General features: G+C 38.5%; 1 protein-coding gene across 1 annotated transcript in view; it reads left to right on the forward strand.

Annotated features, from left to right (window-relative positions):
- Positions 1 to 19,757, forward strand: part of PDE11A (phosphodiesterase 11A) — a 464,241-nt gene extending 444,484 nt beyond the window's left edge. Inside the window, exon 20 of the mRNA XM_027866086.1 lies at positions 19,599 to 19,757. Within this exon, the coding sequence (XP_027721887.1) occupies positions 19,599 to 19,757 (159 nt within the window). The remainder of the gene's footprint in view (positions 1 to 19,598) is intronic.
- Positions 19,758 to 22,595: the final 2,838 nt, after the last annotated feature.

Below are 22,595 nucleotides of genomic sequence, written 5' to 3' on the forward strand. Positions count from 1 at the left end.
CCAGCTCATTTTACAAATGAAGAATTGAGACAAACAGGGTTAAGTGACTTTCCCAGAGTCACACAACTAGCAAGTATCTGAAGCCAAAATTGAATTCAGGCCTTCCTGACTCCAGGCCGGGCACTCCATCCATTGCGCCACCTAGTTGCTCCCAATAACTGTTTACTGACCTGAACTGAATTGCTACCACCTTCCAACCTAAGATTATCTCTAGGTCTTTTTAATATGTAAGCATGTGCTTTGTAATATGAGAATCATAAAATGTTAAATCTGGAAAGAACATACTTTTATAAAGTCTCATTCATGAATGCTAGGAGGCCAGAGGCCTTTGATATTGCTTAGTACTACTTCCTAATTTTACAGATGAAGAAACTGAGACCTAAAGAAGTCAAGTGTTGGGTTCAAAATTATATACCAAGGCAGAGGCAAAAGTAGAAACAGGTTTCCTGACTCCCGATCTAGTACCTTGGTCACACCCCAAAGGGTAGTGCATTTAAAGCAGGTAATTATATAGATTACATATATATGTATAATTTTGCATATTACATACACAAAATTATATGTGCATATATGAGTATATATGATTATGTGTATTTATTTATATACATATATACATGTGTGTATTTATGTATATATACACACACGTGTGTGTATATGTATATATAATTTCATATGTACATATACATCTTCTGGTGAGGTATTACTGTTTCTAAACAAGCAGAAAACAGAATTAGTAAAGTAGGTGCTTAGGATTGTGGGTTGAAACAAGATACTACCAAGAACAAGGAAAATAGAATGAAAAGTCAGCAAATAAGGTAGAAAAGATAGCCCTGGGAGGAACAGAGGAGCTCTACAACCCAGCCCAAAGAAGATAAATGGATAATTTAACAGCCATTCAGTTTTTAAGAAAGACAGAGAACAAGCTACATTGCATCAGAAAAGGACTAGAAATGATGATGGATGGAACACTTCAAATAAATGTTGAACACAACAGAATCACAGTTGCCTGCAGAATTCCCAGCTGACAGTAAATTTGAGGAACTAAATAAGGATATGAGACTGATACGGATTGAAGAGTTTTTCAAAATCTATTTAATGGCCAGGCGGGGGGTATTGATCACTATTTACTGGAAATGTTGACTAGAAATGAGGCAGTCAGCTCACATTTTATATTTATACATACTTATATATACACATACATATATACATACAAAGAGAGAGAAAAAGATACATATATGTATATATAATGAGATGTGATGTATAAGCATGAGCTATACGAGAGCTATAATGTACACTAGCAGAAAAATCATTTCAGGATTTATTAAATATAACTATGACTTCCTTTTTCCACCTGGTAGCCTTCAACCGGGTGACTTACCACCTAGCAGCTCAAATACATTAGCAAAGGGACCTCTTTCTAAAAGATTGACTTTCCATAACAACATACCTTCCCTTCCATAGTTTGTGTTATTATCCCTGACCTCAGTTTGCTCATTTGTAAAATGAAATGGGATGGACTTAGATATACTTCCAGATTTAATATTCTTTGATCTATGATTTTCAGCAGAGATGTGCTTTGCTTGTTAAAGGGAGGTAAGCTGAATGTTCAAAAGTTAGATATAAAATTACCCAGCACTTTTGAAGCTGGAAAATTTGGCTTATAGCTAATTTCTATATTTGATTTTTTTCTCTTTGCTCCCTCATTATGTTTCAAAAATGAAAGAGAAATTTCCAATACTGTGGTGCAAAAAAAAAAGCTTTTAGAATGTCAGCTCTGAGAAATCTTTGATAAGTATTCATGATCCTAAAAAGGATTTCATTCATTAATTCAACAATCATGTATTAAGAACCTCATATTTGCAATACACTGTTAGGTTCTAAGAGAAAAACAGAGCTATGACATTTCCCTGGAGAAGCTTTTGTTGTTGTTCAGTTGTCTTTCAGTCATGTCTGATCCTTCTTGGACCTTTTTGGGGTTTTCTTGGCAAAGATACTGGAGTTCATTTTCCAGATGAGGAAACTGAGGCAAACAGGGCTAAGTGATTTGCCCAGGGTCACACAGATACTATGAAGCCAGATTTGAACTCAGGAAGATGAGCCTTCCTGACTCCAGACCCAGTGCTCTATCTGCTGTGCCATCTAGCTACTCCAAGTTGTACTCTAAATCCTTTGCAATCAGAGATTGTTTAATTCTTTGCCTATCCTCAGCACTTAATAAATACTTGATGGTGGATTGACTTCTTGAACGTATATAACCAATGAGGAACTTCAAAGAAGAAAAGAAGCAAAAGATATCATTAAGAAATTGAATCATAGGAAACGAATGTGGGATGCTGATGTGGTGAGGTTAAAGGATTACAGGTAGACAGCTGGAGGGCTCCATTAGCACCCTTGAGATGTCAGGAGAAAACAAGGAAGGCCACTCGCATGTTGGGTGGGCCCCATGTGATAAACTCATGCTGGGACATGGACAAGAGTTGCCCAAGTTGGACAGGTCTGGATGGGTTCTGATCTACATTATTGCATCCAAATAGATTAGATCACAGATCTATTTAAATATTTAAGTATCATTAAGCCATACTTTGCTTCTTAGAGTGCATTAGTTTTTGTGCTTTTATTTTTAATAATTATTTAATAACTAAATAAATTTAATAAATATTTAATAAAAATAAATAAATTTAATAAATGTTAATAAAATACATGTTGCAGCATCTGCCCCTCAAAACAACCAAAGAGTCAGAAGAGTATTAATTAACTTCCCAGTTCTGGTTTAGGTGCGGCCCATGCTCTGATGGCAAGCACAGCGTTGCTTATGGACTCTTTTTCTTGTTAAGAATTGCATAGATGTTTTATGTCTGCCATCATCTAATCTTAGAATCTTAGAAATGGAATTTTGTTCACTGTTCCAGATGAAGGTAAGGCCATGCCCAAAGCATCCCTAGTTGTTTCTTCCATTAAAGATCTGCAGGTGCATAAACTCTATTTGTTCTTAGAAGTCTGGCTATGGGAGATAAGGGGGAGAGACTGGGCATTCCCCTCCCCGCTTTACAATATATAACAAAAGAAATCAGACTTTTAGAGAAAATGAGCTGAGAAACAAGGGAGGGAATAGCCTGTAAAAATCTTTTGGCATACCCCTACAGATAACCTTCCTCCCCTCCCACTCCCCCAATCAGTGACCTCTTTTCTATCCCTTAGAGGTTACCAGTCTGAGATCCTGACTCATTTAAGGCCTGTTTTGGAGGATGTTGTTATAATTGCTAGGTTATAAGCTCCTCCAGGTGGGGCAGCTAGATGGCTCAGTGGATAGAGTACTGGGCCTAGAGTCAGGAATATCTGATTTCCAATTCAACCTTAGACACTTACTAGCTGTGTGACCCTGGGCAAGTCATCCTGTTTGCCTCAGTTTTCTCATCTGTAAAATGAACTGGAGAAGGAAATGCCAAACCACTCTAGTATCTTAGCGAAGAAAACTCCAAATGGGGTCATGACGAGTCAGACACAACTGAAAAACAACTGAACAACAAAGTACAACTTGATTGCTTTTCCCAATTTTGTTCTCTTTAGTATTATTTCTACTTCCCCTATCTAGCACTGGGATAGTAAAGATCTACTGTGGTGATTCCACTGTCTTTTATAGAGAAAACAGTTTGTTATAATAATTTTTACAAATCTTTTCCATTGTTTTTCTTTTGGTTCTCTTTTTGCCAGGTGGGGAAGAATATAAATCTTTAAAATATCTTAGGAATGATTGACAATTGTGAGTAATATCTTATAAAGCAGTAGAGGGTAAAATCAGTCTAAAGAAAACTTGTCAAGACATCCAGCTAAGCAAAGTCACCCCAAAGGCATTTAGGCATAATGATGGGTTATATAAATAAGGAATTTCCAGGCAGAACAAGTCAGAATGGCTTGAAGGCCCTTTCAGGTGATTCTATGACTGTATTGGTGTAATGACAAAAGAAAAACCTACCAATTTTACAATCATTATCACATAGTCTCTCACTCCCAAACTGCCCAAGGAAGGCCTTTTTACTCATGAAGTTATAAAAGAGTATTCTAAAATTGTCCTAGGTTTAATTGTCATAAACTAAATCTGACCATGATTTAAATCAAGATGTAAACTGTGTCCCATTTTACCAATCTTTAACCAAAGGGAATCACGCAGTAATTAAACTTGTATGTTTAAAGAACCAACAAAATGGTGCTGAACCACTAAAACCAGTCCAGTACTAACAAAGAAAGTTAGGGTTATGGAGAATTAGGTATGGAGTGCAGGATCTTGGTAAGAGATTAGCATTTCAGTTCCACTAAACAAAATTTCAGACAACCAATACTTGTATGGCGTCCCATTCATCAAAGGCTGTGGCTTCTGGGTCAGTAAACATTACTCCCAGATCAGAAGTTGTCTGTCTAACCAAAATGATGAATTAGTGCCCACCCAGTCAGTTTTGAAAGCTCCACAAACAGGATGACATGAGACACTATATGAGAAGTGCTCATTAATAAAAGGATACTACTGTGCTGATCCTATTCGTTTAGACTGTTTTTAAACCTGCTTACAATTTGCCAATTAGGCTATTGTCTTCTTAGTTTTCCAGATCTGAATGGAGCAAATGAGATTGCACTGAAGGACTAGTAAAACAGAGCCTGATTATTTGGGAACTGATGTTTGCTGATTAGCAACTCTTCTTTCTGATAATTAGCCTACCTTAGTATTAAGGACCTTAGAGCTATTTGGAGACACGGATGCACAAAGCCCTTTGTCCTCACACCATAATAACATCATGGACCCCCTTCATCTCATTTGCATGCGATGTATTTGCTTCAGATTATCCTCCAAAGGCAAGTCTATATTTTAGAAATGAGTAGATTGAAACCATCCTCCTAGTGGATTGAAGCTTCCTTTTTCCTGAAGAATTCTGAATTTTAATAATCTTTGATATTACTCCAAAGTTCTCTACAAGGAAAGACACATCACTCTCATTGATTATGTGCATGCAAATATATGTGTTTGTATATGTATGTGTGTGTGTACACACACACAAACACAAGTAATATCAGAGGTCAAGGAGTAAATTATTTCCTCAGGGGGAGTTATTTAGTAATTTTTCAGTCATGCCCAACTCTTCATGGGTTTGGGGGGTTTTCTTGGCAAGGATACTGGAGTGGTTTGCCATTTCCTTCTCCAGTTCATTTTACAGATGACAAAACTGAGGCAAACAGGGTTAAGTGACTTGCCCAGGGTCACACAACTAGGAAGCGTCTGAGGCTGGATTTGAACTCAGGAAGATGAGTCTTCCTGACTCCAGGCCCAGTGCTCTATCCATTGGGCCACCAAGCTGCTCCAAGTAGCCTATATTTTTGGGTAGGCAGAAGGGAGGAAAAGACACGAGTGAAATACCATATATAATAATGGTGCATTTTTACTTTTCAGATAACTTGGCTATTATAACCTTGGAATCTTAGGATAATCAGTGCTCCATTTAATGGTTATGAATTCAATATTTTAAAAGATCTGTGATTTAATCAAAATGGGGGCTCCCTCAATTGACATAAAAACAGAACTCTTCCAATGCCTCAGAAAAAAGAAAACATCACTTAGTCCTTAGTCACTGTGGGGCTGTACTCAAAACCTTTCAGGTGTTTCACATCTTGTCAGAGTTAGCATAGCCTTCAAGAACCCAGAGTGTATTCCATCACACAATGACATGCTGGACATCTCCATTTGGGTATCCTCTTGGTACCCTAATCTCAATGTGTACCAACACTGAACTCATTTTCCCACATACCCAGTCCTCCTGTATTTCTGAGAAAGGCTGACCCCACGCCAAGAGTCACCCTGCTTCAAAACCTTGGTGTAATCCTCCATACTACCACTTTCCACACTCCCATGTCCTAGAAGTTACCAAGTATTATAACTTCTACCTCAAGGTTATCTCTCACATCCGCCCCTACTCTCCACTCATACAGCCTCTACTCTAGTATTCATGTGTTCTTGAGCACTTACCTGGATTACTGCAATGGCCTCCTTATCATTCTCTTTTTCTGGTCATCCTCTACACCAGAGGTGTCAAGCATTTGGCCAAGATTCAAACCAGATTAAAGTGATTGGGAAGTGTTTAACAAAAATAGATTTAAAATAGAATAAAACATAAATAATATTACATTTTAAAACTAAGTCAATATGTAGCCCATAGGAATACTTATATACTATTTAATGGTCCCATTTCTATTTGAGTCTGATAATTACTTTCAAGTTAATATTCCTAAACTGATTTGATTTCATCGCCCCCCCCCCCATTCAGAGATCTAAATTGGGCCCCTCTTGCCTCTGGGATTTGTTTTAGCCAAACTTCTGATTTCATTGAAGGAAACTTCCAGGAAGGATGGAATATAAAACACTCAGTCTGGCAATTAAGGCCCTGCACAATATGGCTCCAACCCACCTTTTAAATCTTACTTTACATTATCCCCCTCCACACACTCTCTGTTCCAGTCAAACTGGCCTAGTCACCATTCTGCATACGTGTCATTATATCTCCTGCCTTTGTGTCTTTGCACAGATGGTTTTCCAAGTCTGGAAGGCATTCCTTCCTCACTTCCATCTCATAGAATCACTAAGTTCCTTCAAAACAAAGCTTAGGTGCCACTTCGTATACCAGCTATTTCCTGATTCCACCCTGTCCTCCCACCCAATTGCTTTCTTTCTCTTTGTACTTAGTTATCTTTGTACATACTGTAACCCCATGATAGAATGTAAACTCCTAGAGGACAGAGACTATTTCATATCTGTCTTCACATCCTCAACACACACTACAGTGTCTCATACATAGTACCGGTGCTTTTAAAATGTTTGTTGAATTAATTTGTATTGAAATTCAGCACTGAAATAGAACTTTAGTGGAAGTCACACAGTTATTACTAGGATTATAATACAATTTAAATATGTTGTAGTAGCTGTGCTAGCAAAGTGTTCTGTCCAATTAAATGCTGAACAGACTGTCAGTACACTATCTTTGCAGGAAATCTGATTGTAGACATAAAGTGGTTTCTGCAGATAATATGCTTGCTTACTGTCACATCCAAGCATTTTGTTCTCTGTCATTATCTTTCCTGATATCTATATGTCTCTCTCTCTCTCTCTCTCTCTCTCTCTCTCTCTCTCTCTCTCTCTCTCTCTCCCTCCCTCTCTCTCTCTCTCTCTCTCTCCCTCTCTCCCTCTCCCTCCCTCTCCCTCTTTCTCTCTCTCTCTCTCTTTGGGTGGGGGTAGGGTTGAAAATATTAAATTTTTCTGGAAGGACTACATATCCAGAATATTTATCCAGCAAATGAATGCTACATCCCACACTACCCCCCCACCATCATTGCAATACAAGAACAGATCACAGAGTCAGTACCTTGAGTTAGTAAGGCAAGAATTCTTGTTAGCAAAAGCACCTACTCTTCTATGATGAATGTGAGGTAGGAAATGATACTGAGGCAATAGCTGTTGTAAATGGAAAGCAGCTTATTTAAGAAGCTTATTTGCTGCATTTCTTGTAACATTGCAATTCACACATGGTCCAAAGAGACATCAAGGTTAAATGGAGAACTTCTAATCTGAAAACTTAATAGGTTCACTCTAACCTTGATGCCAGCAAGTCCAGATCATCCCTTACTACTTCCTGAAACACCCTCCAAGAGAAATAACCTGGAGTGCTCTGGAGCTGTCCAGAGTCCTGACTCCTCCCCTGGGCCTTTGTGACTTCTTGGCTCTTTGTCTTGTCCCTAGTGTCCCTGACCTGCCTATCTTAGCTACTTGTGACCTTGCCCACTCTCTCAGGCTGGTACCACATCTTGTCTGTTTCTATAGTCAGGTTGCCTGGGCCCTGCTGACTTAAAACATATGACTGCATTTCTGGTTTATAGCAGCACTGTTGATTTTTTAAGAAAATAATCACTGAAGAATAAAGTGCTGCTTGGGTTATTATACCCAATGATTACACAGAAAAATCATTTTTATAACAGTTCTGAAGTAGCTCCACACAAGCATTACTGGCCCCATGCAAAATTGTGAAATACTGTGATAGCTAAAGAAATTCTCTGAGAACAAACCTCTTTTGTAAGGAAGTCTGGTGATAATGATGTTGTCATGGTATTTTTTTTTCATTCATTCAGCAAGTATATATATATATATGGTTATATAGTTACATATATACAATATATTATATATATATATACACATATATACACACATATATACAGATGCACACATATACACATATATACACACATACAGATACACATATACATAGTTGTTTAATTTTTTTATATTTATTCATTTTGAACTTAAATACAAAAAGATAAAAAAAAAACTTCCATGTACACAGCATAACATAAAAAGAATTCAATATAAAACCGTGAATTTCATATGGTTTACTTTTTTTAAAAAAAAACTATGTAATAAATACTAAACATCATTTTCCTTTTTTTTTTTTTTTTGGTGAGGCAATTGGGGTTAAGTGACTTGCCCAAGGTCACACAGCTAGTAAGTGTCAAGTGTTTGGGTCTGAGGTCACGTTTGAACTCAGGTCCTCGTGACTTCAAGGTTGGTGCTCTATCCACTGCGCCACGTAGCTGCCCCTAAACATCATTTTCAAAAGCTACACTGCTTTTCTATGTTTCCTTCTAAGTTCTTTTTGTTTCCTTTTTTTATTTTTTAACTTCATAAATTATGGGCGAGCTGCAATGGCTGCCTCTTTGCTCAACAGAATACAGATTACTCTTTGCTACTTTATTTTGAGAAGGGGTTGTAAAACTACTGGAAGTCTGTTAGGGTAGTTAATAGATGATCTTTAACAATTCAATGCAAATTAATTTTTTATACAACCTTGAGCTTCAAAGGGCAGAAATGTGGGGAGAAAGGAGAGGAAAACCAACAGGAGAACTCTGTTTCCTGCCTCCCAAACAGCTGCAACAATGAAAAAAGCACTGATTCTGGAATCAGAGGACCTGAATTCAAATCCTGATTCTAACACTTCTAACTGTGGGATCTTGAGTAAGTTACTTAATGTTCCTGGGTCCTCATTTCCTGTCAAATAAAATGAGTTGTACTAGAGGACTTATGAAGTCCTTTCCAGCTCTTGATCTATGATCCCATGAATTGTAGAGTCATGTCAGTCATAGTGAAATCCATCTGCTGGCCTGTCCATCCCCAAACTCTTCACCCTGTACCCCTGCCCAATGGAACAACAGAATCACAGTGAAAGCCATAATGTATAGATTTATACTTGTGTATATTGTTGTTGTTTGTCCTGTATATGGCTTGTTTTGTATATATTGGTTTGCATGTTGTCTTCCCCCATTAAATTGTAAGCTCCTTGAGGGCAGGGACTGTCTTTTGCTTTTTTCATATCTCCAGCACTTAACACAGTTCCTGGAATGTAGTAGGCACTTAATAAATGTTTATTGATTGATTAATAAGACTTAAATTTAGAGCATGTGTGACAGTTTTGCTAGTAGTTACTAATATTGTAGTATCGAAAACCCTCTTTCCAAAAATCCAAAAGGTATCTTTTTGCTTTCTCTGTTAGGTTTACCTTGGCTAAAAAAAAGTTCCTAATGATTAAAATGGATTTTTGAAATTCATCTTCTGTAATAGAGGTATCACTGTAGATGAAACTGTCTTTGGTGTCACCCAAATGCCTTTTTTCACCTTCTCTGACCCCATTATCAAGGTAATTTTGAAGACATTCCACCCCTTATATGCTCATCTTTAGCCAATGACCTCAACCATTCACATAGTTGATGACTATCCTTCCAAAATGCAAAACAAAACTGAGCCTTTTGTAATTCATAATCAGAGAGGAGAGGTCAGCTATGATTTTCTTCATGAATTGTCCACAGATAAATCATTAAGTGGTAGGACAAGAAAGCAGAGTATGGGCCATTTTCCCAATGTCCCTTACTTGCCTCTTCTCATCAGTCAGCTGAAGGAAGAAGGCAAAGAAGATAGCATGGCTGCTCCTAGCCAGATCTATTTACCTGAGGGGTTCTAGAAAACTAAACTTCTTCTGTCAATAGTTTGCCAAATCTATATAACCCAAATGTCCAAATAATACTGCCAAATCATGTTCAAAGGAGTCAAGTTATTATCAGTTATTTAACTCACATTAAAAAAATACATAAACACAAAGACTTTTCCCTTAGTGTTGACCCAACCCTAAAGGACTATGGCTTTAGGTAAAGAAAAACTTCCTAACAAAGCTACCTCAAAGTGTAATGGACAGCCTCCAGAGGTCATTTATTATCCTTACAAGAGACCAAGCAAAGACTGAGTTATTATTATATGTTATTGGATAGGCCACAGAAGGGATTCTTGTTCAGATGGGCAGGTCCCCTTGTTTAGGGTTTAACTAAATGACTCTAAGGTTCTTTCCTTCTGTGAGATTCTGGGACTCTGTGAGAGCACAGTTGAACTTCCTTTCCTTTTAATTGACTAACATGAAATGCAATTATCTATATTACAAATTAATCATTAAATGGAATTTAGGTGTTATATTTTGCATAGTTTTATAGTCAATCATATTGATGATAAGGCTGATAAACTTTTATTCTTCTAAAAGGAATGTTCCTTCCAAAAACCCATTTGGATGAATCATAAGTCTTTTTCTATGTTTCATCACATATTTGATCCATTTTTAGAACTAAATTAATTCCCTCATCTACAATGTGTTGTTTCTTTTATCTTTGTTTCTGATTACTTCCCTGGGGGAAAAAAACAAAACAATGAGTTTTCCTGGTAACCCTGAAGAAATAATTCAATTACAGAAGGCCAGAAAGGCTTTTGCTTTGACTTTTAAAAGAAAAATGCTAACTCAGCTAATTTCTGATTATAAAACCCCTCTTATTAGAAATGCTATAAGGCATTAAGACACAGTTGGATGTTTTTCAACCTCAAAGGTAAATGTGTTTTGAGTCTGGTAGACTTTCCCACAACTCCCCCCCCCCCCACTTTCCTCCCAACAGGGTGCAATAGTACTGGCATTTTCTGTGTGTCTAATGAACTTGCCTTTCTCTTTGTTTACTTCCTCGTTTCTACATCAGCATCATCCATCATGTCAGCAAAGTTCCAAGAATAAGGTTTGTAGTCAATTGTGGCTTCCTAACCAAATGATAAGTATAGCACTGCACCAGATTCAGGCCTGAGTCATGAATGAAAAACTGAATTGAGGGAAAATTCTTACTTTTGAGCCATAGACAATGGCAGTGTAATTTTATTTCTAGGGAGCAGAGACGAGAAGAGAGTGGAGAGAGAAGGAAAGACAGTAACATTTGGTGTTTAGGGGAATTCGTTTTTGCTGTATTTTGTTTTACTTTTCATATTTGTGCCGTGTGATAAAATAGAGAACCAGAGTAGTAAAATCCAGTCCACTGCTGAATCTCTGGTTCCTTCTTTCCTGCCCTCAGGAAAATGTAAATTAGGGAAAGATTGAAGATTATATTCTAAATTCCCACTCTTCACCTCTACTCTTTCTTACTTCTCCAGTGGAGGCCCTGGTGCCCCAGAAAGAGGAAGTGACTAAGAGTTAGAGGAAATAGTCCTGGCTCTGGCGCTCACTCATTATTAGAATGGTAGGCAAGTGTCTCATCTGCAAAATGGAAAGGTTAAACTGAACAACTGCTAAGTTCCTTCTAGCTTCAACCTTGAATTAATATGGAAGAACAGTCTGTGATATTCAGATTGCTTTGTTCATCTTTGGAGCACTAAATAATCTCTTCCATTTGAGTTAGTAGTCATCATTCTCATAGATCCTTCTAATCATTCTAGTTTGTCTAACTGTCCACCCAAGTTCCAAAGTAATCTTATAGGATGATGGGATTTAGAGACAAGGAAATTTTGTGATCACTTAAAATAGGGGTAGGGAACCTGCAGCCTTGAGGCCACATACTCAAGGCCGCAGGTTCCCCATCCCTGATCTGGTCCAACCATTTCATTTTACCAATGAGAAGATTGAGACCCAAAAAGATAAAAGGATTTGTCCTAGACCAAATGAATAAGAAGCATAGATCAGGGATTTAAACCCAGAACCTTTGATTCCAAATATAGTCAATGACTCTACCTGTTTTGGTAGATTTTGAGATTTACAGGTAAAAGACAGTCTAAACCAGCTAATAGATACATGCAGTTCTAAGAGTGGCTATCTGTCATACTTGCTAGGTGCTGGAATTGGAGTTAGGAAAACCTGGATTCAAATCCTACCTCTGACACTTACTAGCAGTGTGACCCTGGGCAAGTCACTTAAACTCTATGTGTTTTCTAAAACTCTTTATAAGAGTTTTCTTGTGTGTAAAATGGAACCTCAACAGGGTTGTTGTGAGAATAAAAAAAGATGATGTAAAACTCTGTAAACTTTAAACGTAAGGTAATTTACCATTGTATTTAGAAAATGAGAGATAGAAGAAACTTAGACTGGTTTTTCCCTTTCCTTCTCTTGCTGGGTTCTTGTGTGGTTCTAGAGACATATACACATAAACAGCTGCCAGTTCTATACCTGAGCATTCTGATGCTATATTTTATATTCCCAAAGGGGAGATGTCTTGGGTAATAGTGGGAATTCTCCCATTGGGTTTCTATACTCTTATATATACCCAGGAAGAGAAAAAAAGATGCCCTGGTCTGGGAGGAAGGCTCTTTTCCTTCTTTCCTTACAGTCATACACCCAAGGATGAGGTGACAGCCTGACTATAGTTAAGTTGTTTTAATGAGTCAGAATTCTGGTCAAAGCAGATCATTTAAATGAAAAGAGCATCTTCATAGTTTGTTGTTAGGAAAGAATGGTAGCAAGTAAGCTGACAAGTTTCTATCTTCTTTTTTCACTTAAGAGTAATAAAAACTAAAAAAGAAGTTTGAAGTATCTCTAGCAGAAAACATTTTTATGGTATTAATCAGGACATGTCCCTCAATAGGAGCCAATTAGGAAGTTTCTGAAGAATTTTCCCATCAATAGTTGGCAAGCATTTATTAAGCACCCACTATGTGCAGAACACTGTGTCATTTGATGGGGGAAATACAAAGATTAGCTAAAACATGGTCCCTGCCCTAGTGGAGCTTATAAGGTACTTAATATATACATAAATGAAATGCAAATAGAATCCTGCAGGAGACCCAAAGGAGAAGTGATTGTTACCAACTTGGGAATTAAGAGAAAGCTTCCTGGAGGGGTTGATTCTGATAGTAAAAAGAGTGTTGGACTTAAGATTCAGAAGTCCCATGTTCAAATTCTGCCTTTGTTACCATCTGTACCATTCATAATATTTTCCTGGCATTCATAGAACATCAAAAGCAAAGTGACAGGAAGATGGAGAAACACAGGGGATGTCCGAGTGATGATGAACAGTCCACTTTGGCTAGAGCATAGAATAAGGGGGTAGAAATCATGTGAAATAAGGCCACAATAGATTTTAAAGGCCTTAAAATTCCAGGCTGGGTACTAAGTAGGTAAAAGGGAACACTGAAATATTTTGAGCAAGAGAGTAACATAACCAGATCTCTACATAAGAAAGATTTGTCTGGCAGCCATCTCTTCTGGGAAGAGGAGAATGTAGAACAGAAAAGATGTTAGCAAACTATTATTCTAATATAATAATTCAGGCAGTTAACAATGAAAGCTGATAGGGCAGGGTCAGGGGGCAGGAGGAAGAGATGCAGAAAATATTTCCAAGGTAGGCAGGCTGGTTGGCCATCACTGTCATCATAACTGCTGACATCTGTGCAGTGATTTAAGGTTTGTGGGTCCATGCATACATTCTCTCATTTGGTCCTCACTCTGATTGGATATGAGGTGAGGAAAAAAGAAGCAAAGATAACATCAAGATTTCAAACCTTGGTGACTGAGCGAATGGTGGTGCCATTTTCAGAAATAGAACTAGAGGAACAGGTTTCAGAGAGAGACTTAAACCTCAGTTTTACACATATTAAATGTTAAGGGCCATCTAGGGTAGATAGCCCATGTAGGGTAAATTGGAGCAGCCCATTCAGAGCTCTGGTGAGAGAGAGGTCAGGCTTGTAAATACAAATTTTAGAATCATCTGCAGAGAGGAGGTAGTCAAAGCTCTGAAATTGAATAAGATGGCAGGCTGGGAAAAAAATACAGAGACAAAAGAAAGCCAAAGACAGAAGCTTAGAGAACCTCTACCTTTAAGGGGTTAGTAACAGGATGAGGAATGGTCATTTCTTCTTCCTGATAAGATAACCAGTGCAAAACCTAAAAGCAATGTACATGACTCATTCTTTGCCCTAGTAATATTCCATGGTCCCCAATTTTCTTTGGTTGAATTGAACTTATGGGTTAGATTCACAATGGAATTAACTTTTTTTGGAGGGAGGAGAGACTTTGGACCTGTGATTTCATCAGTAAAGGGTGGACTCCCAGGATGGAAATCCTATAGTCATAGAGAGTTAGTTGCCTAGGGCATCAAGAGGTTAAGTGACTAACCCAGGATCACACTGCCAGTATGTAAAACCTAGATCTTTCTAATTCCAAAGTCAGTCCTCTGTACATTACAATATGCTGACTTTCATAATTTATACTGTATAGAAATTTACCTATACCTATAGTAAACACTAGGCCTAGAGAAAAATATTTTACTGTTGCAATTCTGTGCCTCAGATGGAGAAGGAAGCAAGGAAGAAAAAGGAAGGAAGAAAGGAAGGAAGGAAGGAAGAAAGGAAGGAAGGAAGGAAGGAAGGGAGGGAGGGAGGAAGGGAGGGAGGGAGAGAGGGAGAGAGGGAGAGAGAGAGGGATGAAGGAAGACAAACTGAGAGAGAAAAAGAAAGAGAAAGAAAGAGAGAGGAAGAAAAAGTAGAGAGGAAGAAAAAAAAAAGAAAATGAGAAAATACTCCCCCAAAGTGTTTTCATTCAACAAAGGGAGAAACAACTAGTAGAACAAAGAGCCAAGATAGAAGTAAAGAAATTTATTTGGGGGAAAGCCAAATAAACTCAAATGGTTTAAGGAATAAATTGGTGGATTAATTCGAATCATGGCCAGGTGCTATGAATATAATTCAGTAAATGCTCAGGAACCTGCCAAGAAAGAGAAAAATGTGTTGCTTTTGAGATCATTTCCCAGCAGTTTCATAAAAGAAAACTGATTACAGGAATTTAATAAGTAAAACAGAGCCAGAAATATAGTAATCAAATGAGTTTTTAATTACATTTTAGGCAGGAAAAAAAATTCCAATTTGTACTCCTGGGATCAAAAAAAAAAGTCCTAGAGAAATGCTTTTGTAGCTTGAAAATAAAATAAACACTAATTTCCATAGGAATTATCCTAGTCAGTTTAATTAAAAGACTTGATCAGAATGAAGAGCAACCCAAGCCAAACTATACTAAATACAGCAGCGGCAGTTGCTGTATCACATAAATGTCAGAATGAAGACTCCCTACTGAGAGTGCAGAAAACGTCCACCGTGAGTGCTTCTCACAGAAATAAAAGGAATTTCAGTTACTACCTAAGGAAGGGGAAGTTGGTGTGATTTCTTATCAGATAGAAGTATGAGTGCATTGGATTATAAAACAGATGTTTTCTTTGTTGGAAGGAAAGGAATACTTTTCACTGTTGGCAGAAAATACTATGCTTAGGCCGTGTAGAACTGGAGAGGTAGCTCTGTCACGATGATGAAAGCTCTTTAAAAGAAAGATCTTTAAAAACTCGGCACTGGCCTGCGTCACAGGATCATGGACCTAGAACTAAAAGGGACTTCAGAGACCTTCTAGTCCAAACCCCTTATTTTACCAATGAGGGACCTGAGGCCCAAGGAGGTTAAGAAAATTGCCCCAGATCGCTCTGGTAGTAAGCTGAGAAGTGGTCGATGATGTCCTTTCTATTATATAGGATGCTGCTGCTGTTGTCAGTATCTGGATATGCGCTTTAAGTTGTTTTTCTAGTAATAGCTCTCATTTAGATGATGATGATGGTGATGATGATGACATTTTTATTAAGCCCCAAAATTTACTATATGCTTTAGAGGTGATGTAATTACATGCAGACGTTCATATCTCACCAGTCTCCCTTGCGACTCATAGACTACTTCTAGACTCATCCCTAGGATTAGGGGTACAGTCTGTTACCATAGAAATGAGTGGAGTTGACTGGCTCAAATGAGAAAAAGGTGACTCACTCAGAATTCTAACTACTCACTCAACCAGGCACCAGGGGATTCAGAGAGAGGAATGTTCTTCTCTTAGTTACTTTTCCTGCTTTGTCTCAGTGCTTCCTGGCACCACACTCTCTCAGTTATACATTATTTATCTGTGGTTTCAGAGAGGAATGTGCCTCACAAAGTGTAGTTTGAACATTGTCAGTATCCCTGGGAGGAAGATATTTATAAAGGAAGTTCCAGAGTATGAGAACTTACCCTAGTTTGATGATAATGGCCAACGCACTCCTGATTCCCTTAGTATTTTAAACCTTCAATATTTTCCTCCTCAGTACACAGGATACTTATTGATCCATAATTTGTTCAGCTAAAGTTTATGAAGTATCTGCCATGTACAAGGAACTTCATGGGTACCAAGAGAATGACAATAGTCTCTGCCCTTACAAAGCTCAGTCTAGCAAAATGTGTGTTTATTAAACTGAAGACTTTTAATTCTTGAAAAGAGAGCCTTCTAATCATTCAAGCTGTAAGGCCAACCACTGTTTCACATATTGCAAGAACATGGCTGATTGTTGGCAAGGATATTAAAGTCAATTCACAAACTTGGAGCCAAAAGAGAATAGGTCATCCACTCCAACACCCTTATTTTATGGTGAAAAATTGAAGGCCATGGAGGGGAGGGTTGAATACACATCTTCCAACTCTAGAGGGGGTGTCCGTCCACTTTTTGTCATTTTCCAGTTGTATCTGATTCTTCATGACCCTATTTGGGTTTGGTTTTGTTTTTTGCAAAGATACTGGAGTGGTTTGCCATTTCCTTCTTCAGCCCATTTTACAGATGAGGAAATTGAGACAAACAGGGTTAAGTGATTTGCCCAGGGTCACACAGCTAGTCAGTGTCTGAGGGACTTGAACTTGGGTCCTCCTGACTCCAGGCCCAGCACACTATCCACTGCACCACCCAGCTGCCCTTAATGCTTATATCCACTGTACCAAGAATCTCTGCAGTTTTTCATGTTTGACATATTGTTTATTTCCCTTCTTCTTGTCTTTCTGTGAATTCGACCCTCTGTATTATGTTCTGAAAACTCATTTATAATTACTTATGCTGTAATTATATGCTATTATATATATATATATACACACACACACATATAATACATTAAGGGGCAGAGATCCCTGTCTTATACTGGATTTTCCACCTCAGAACTTCCTCCATAAGATCCCTGATATTACAAATGACAGATACACCAAGTAATTTCACCAAGTTATTTTTTTCCTTTCCGCTAAAGACATCCCAGACATTTCCCAGCCACTCAAGAGAACTGGAGTTGTGAATGGCTTTTCACCTCCACTCTCTACTCCTTCATATTACTGCCAAATAGAACTTACACACATAGTCATAATAAAAATAACTCACATTTATGTGGTGCTTTAAGATTTGCAAAACACTTTCAACCTGTAAATCTGTTAAGAGAGGGAGTAGAAATACTATTATTTTCCTTTTATAGCTGTCTTTCCCAATATCCCAGAACTAGTAAGTGTTAGAGACTCCAGGTTCTCCTAAATCCAGATTCAACAGTGTATCTAGTAAACCATATCTCTGTCTACTCTACTACCACAGAGTGTAACTTTATACACACACACACACACATATACATAGGCCACAATGGTGGGGAGTGAGCCACCTTTATCTGTGCAATTTGCTGATTTTATTCCTACTGCTACAAAAGACACAAAAAGGTGCTTAATAAATACTTTTTGATATTTTACTAGCCAAAAGAGCAACTTTCTTTGGAATTCATCCTGAAGGTTACCTAGCATTATCAGTGAAAAGTAAAAGAAAACATGGCTAGAGGAAAAAATAATGGGTTAAATTTGCTTGAATTCATGTTTGAAATTCATTCATTCAAGCTCATGTGACTGACATTCAAGGCCCTCCAAAATCTGACACCACTATTCCTTATCTCAAATGACTCCTTATCCCAAACTAGACTACCTGCCTTCTCCTCATCCTTCACTTTCCTGCCTGTGCATTCTTCCCCAAACTCTGCCCACAGAAATCCTATTCATCCTTGAAAGCCTAGATCAAATGTCGGCTCCTTCATTAAGTCTTCCCTTCCCTGATTTCACCAACAATAATGGCCTTTAACTTCTCAAACTCTATATGGTACTTTATATGCATAAATTTAACCCATTTGTGATATATTATTTTGTACTAGTTTCTTGTGTGTCTTGTACCCCTTTTAGATTGTAAGGTCTATGAAAACAGGGACCATTTAATCTCTGCATTGTATCTCCTATCTGAGAATGAATGGACTCCTTTTAAGTGCAAGGAATATTGAAACATCTTATGTAAAAGTATAATTCACCCTGACTAGTTATACAGTGTGTCTTGACACTTAAACATATGTGACAGATGTGAATATAAAGGTTTCTTATTTCAACAAGGTATTAAGAGAGTCTTCTGATTTGAAAATAGCCCATCCAATAGAAATAAACGTCCAAGGATCTGCAAGCTTTCACCTGATTTGATCTATTCATGAATTACTGTTATAAAAACACCTCCATATCAATACGTTTTAAAAGCCCAGATAATAGTGCTATCATTGTCTCTTTAATCCTAGCCATGCTTCAAAAGGATAAGATTGTCATAAAAGTCTTTCTTATTTATCTGCTATCATGCTGTCCAGAAAATGATGGGGAGAGAGAGCCACCTTTATCTGTGCAATTTGCTCAGATGATTTTATTCCTACTGTTACAAAAGACACAAAAGAGGAGCTTAATAAATACTTTTTGATATTTTACTAGCCAAAGAGCTATGTTCTTTTGACTTCATCTTGGAGGTCACCTGACATCACTAATGAAAAGTAAAAAAAAAAAAAAATTGACTGAAGGGAAGAAGAGTGGGTTTGAAATTCATGCTTCTCAGTCTCAGAAATAGAAGCAACCCTGAGCCCACCGACTTTGATTCTATCCCTCCTTCAGAAGCTTCTGTCGGCAAGCTGCTTCCTAGACTACCACGTGAGTCTTAGACACATGCTTATTACCACTTATTCAACAATTTGGGAGGTCCAGACCTGTGATTTCATTGGAGAGAGCTCATGTTGAGCAAATGCCCTTTACCAATGCAGACTGTTCTGCAACATAGGGCTTTCCCGAGTTTCCAGGGGACATTGAAAGGTTAAGTCACTTACCCAGAATTATATAGCTGTATGTCTCAGACTTGGACCTGGAACTCAGGACATCCTGACTCTGAGGCCACCGCGCTATGTGTACTACTCCACGCTTATTTATTACCATTTACTCAATAATTACATCCACCAAAATCACAATGAATCATGCTCCTTATAGCCAGTTCCCTGGTGAGAAATAATATCAATAACTCTGGTTTTCTTTCTTCCCTGCAAACCTGCAACCCCTGTCCCCCCTCCTCTTTTTAAATCTCTTTTAGGCCTTAGTAAAAGTAAATGTGAAATTGAAGCCCATGCTGGATTCTATTGCTGTGAACAGGAGTAAATGGGAAGAGCTGCACCAGAAAATGTTGCTTTCTCAGACACCTCCGCCTTCTTCCTCTTCCAGCCTCACTGTGTCAGTGGAAGATATCAATTAAGCCTGCCTGCATCGGTTGCCACTGCAAAATGACTGGCTTTCAAAAGGCTCTCTTTGGCTTTGCCGCAATTTTTTTTTAAGCTGCCACAGACAAGCTCGGGGCGCTGGAGATGATCCCATTAGCTGGGAAGTGACTTTCTACTTTGGGTTTAGTCATTCTGAACAGCAAGTGGACCTGGAATAATACAGAAAGACATAAAGCCCAGAGAGTGCCGTGGATGGAGGAGAGGGCCACCTTTCCACTGCTGCTGTACAGAGAATATCTATACCACAGCATCTAAAGCAGAAAAAAAAGCACTGACCCAAATCAGCAATTAGAACACTGTTGGGTTGGTCAGTGCTCACACAAGAAGCTAAGGGAATGCAGAATTATGGTGTTTTATTTATCTCGCCACTATTTGTTATAAGCTAAACACTGCCCGCTTTTCTGTTCTCTGCTTGCTTTTGCTGTTCTCCCTTTTGTGCCAGAATGTCCCAAGGACCCTCCTCTGTATTCTACAGAGCTTTTTTTTTAAATAATGAAGCTTCTTTGTCATTGTTCAGGGCCTTTAGCATAGCCAATCTTGCCTACCCTTAAAAAACAAACTTTATTATCCTTAAAAGTCTCAACTTGGGCCAGTTACCCCCCCCCAAAGAAGTCTGTGGTAAGGAGGCAGTAAATTTGTTTGGCCAGTGGAAGTTTATATAAAAGTAATAACACTGAATGGGGATTGTGGGCCCTGCATTCAGAGGAGCCCTATTCAATATTCACAGTGGACTGTGCCTCCTCCCAAGAGAAGAGGATTAACGGACTTTAATTAAAGTATGAATGGAAAGGAAATCTATAGTTCTGAAGCTCACAATCTGGATTTAGCATAAATGGGTCATGTTCTTTTTGGAATTGTTTTCTCAGGAGAGGTAGGCATTTCACAGGAAATAAAATGGGCCTGGTGTACCATCTGACTGGGGCATTGACTACATGGAGTTTTCTGACCAGTGGGTTTGTTTTGTCCTGGTATAGCACAGAAGGCTAAGAAACAAGAGTCTGGGCAGGGAGCACACATTCAACAGGAAAGAATGAGGCCTGTTCAATTTGACTAAACCAGCTTTGTAAGCTACCAAAACACCTTGTCTTCAAAACGTCCAGCTATTTCGCATGAGCTTTAAAAATGAACTTCTGAACTGGCTGTGTAACAAACTGTTACGGAGGCTGGGTGTTTTGTCCACAGAGCAAAGATAGGCATCGTGGAGGATGGAGACTCATGAAAGGCAATACAATGTAATGGAAAGAAGCCTGCTTCTAAAGTCAGAGGATCCAGGTTCAAATCCACCTTCTGATGTACTTATATGACCATGGGCAAGTCATTTAACATCTCCAGTTTCAGTTTCCTCATCAGTAAAATGAAGGGGTTCTACTTGACAGTCTGACTAGAACCCCTCTGATCTCTATTTTCGGTGTAATCTTAGATAATTTGTTTAACCTCTGAGGGGTCAACTTTCCTCATATGTAAAAACAGAGTTTTGGACTAGTTAAGGTTATTTTTAGCTCTAAATCTATGATACTCTACATGAATTCTAGTCCTTGAAGATGATGTTCTTTCAGGACCTTGCACCCTGAACCTCATCACTAGATCAGCAGTTCCATCTTGGGCAAAAGTCACCTAACCTCTGGATCTCAGTTTCCTCGTCTGTAAAATGGGTAAAATGAAGGGGTGGGGCTGACTCAAGTCCCATCCGGCTTGTAATTTTCCTTCTGCCTATTTTCACCTTTACTGATCAATACCACCTTTCTCCTCCATTCCCTGAATATTCCAAGGAATAAAAGATAATGTATAAGGGGAGAGGGAGAGCAGACAGTGGAGGAACTAGGTAATACTCTCAATGTAGCAAGAAATTAATTAAGGGGAGGCAGGTCTGTATGAAGAGGCAAATAATAAACAAATTATCTGTGCAGACCAGAGAGGTAACAAAGGAACTGTGGCCAACGAGTAGCTGACATTTACATAGCACTTTTAAGATTGTAAAGCCTTTCCTCACAACACTGAGTGCCAAGTATCAATGTCATTATTTTGCAGACATGGAAAATGAGGTTCAGGGAAGGTGAAAACCAGGATGGGAACCCAAGTCATGATTTGAAATCCGGGGCTCTTTCCACTAAATCACGATAGAAGAAAAAAAAGAGTGGGGGGAGGGTTAAGGCAGTGAAAACAAGGAGAAAGGAAAGGCTGCCCTCAGACAGAAGGAGGAGAGGCTGTGTTATCAGAAAGCTCAGCACAAGAGAAAGGTTTAGAAAGGGAGGGCTGTGTAGAGGAGAGATGAGAAGCCTTAAAAAAAATAATGCTTCTGACTACCCTTTACAGCTTCCTCAGCAGAGAAGGATCGAGAAACTACAGGAGAAAATGAGTGTAGATAGATGCCTCAATAGAGCTGGTAAGAGGAGGTCGTTCAGATTTATGGGCTTTATTATGCCCGTTTTCTGAACTGCCTCGCTGTAAAGGAAAATGGCTTCTTGCAGGGCTGTCTTACTTCCTCCAGGTAAGGAACAAAGGTGGGTGGGGTTAGAAACAGCCACCCCTATCTCTGCTTTCTGAGCTACTGCAAGTGTTTATGGGTATTGTGCCACATCATGTTTACATCACAAAAGGGAATTGAAAAACACTCCAAGAGAGGCTGAAACAAACTCACATCTGTTTTCCTCAAACACTACAAATAAATAGCCCAAAAAGCCTCTTGCAAGTCCATCTAAAGCAAATTTATATAAGATGTGTTTCAAGGCCAAAGGATAAAAAATAGATTCCTAGTTTGACTTGATACTGCAGGCAGGCAGTTCTGTGTACTGGAGCTCTCCTAAACATTGATG

The sequence above is a fragment of the Vombatus ursinus genome, unplaced genomic scaffold (assembly GCF_900497805.2).
Source record: "Vombatus ursinus unplaced genomic scaffold, bare-nosed wombat genome assembly UNPS02014779.1, whole genome shotgun sequence".
Taxonomy (NCBI): domain Eukaryota; kingdom Metazoa; phylum Chordata; class Mammalia; order Diprotodontia; family Vombatidae; genus Vombatus; species Vombatus ursinus.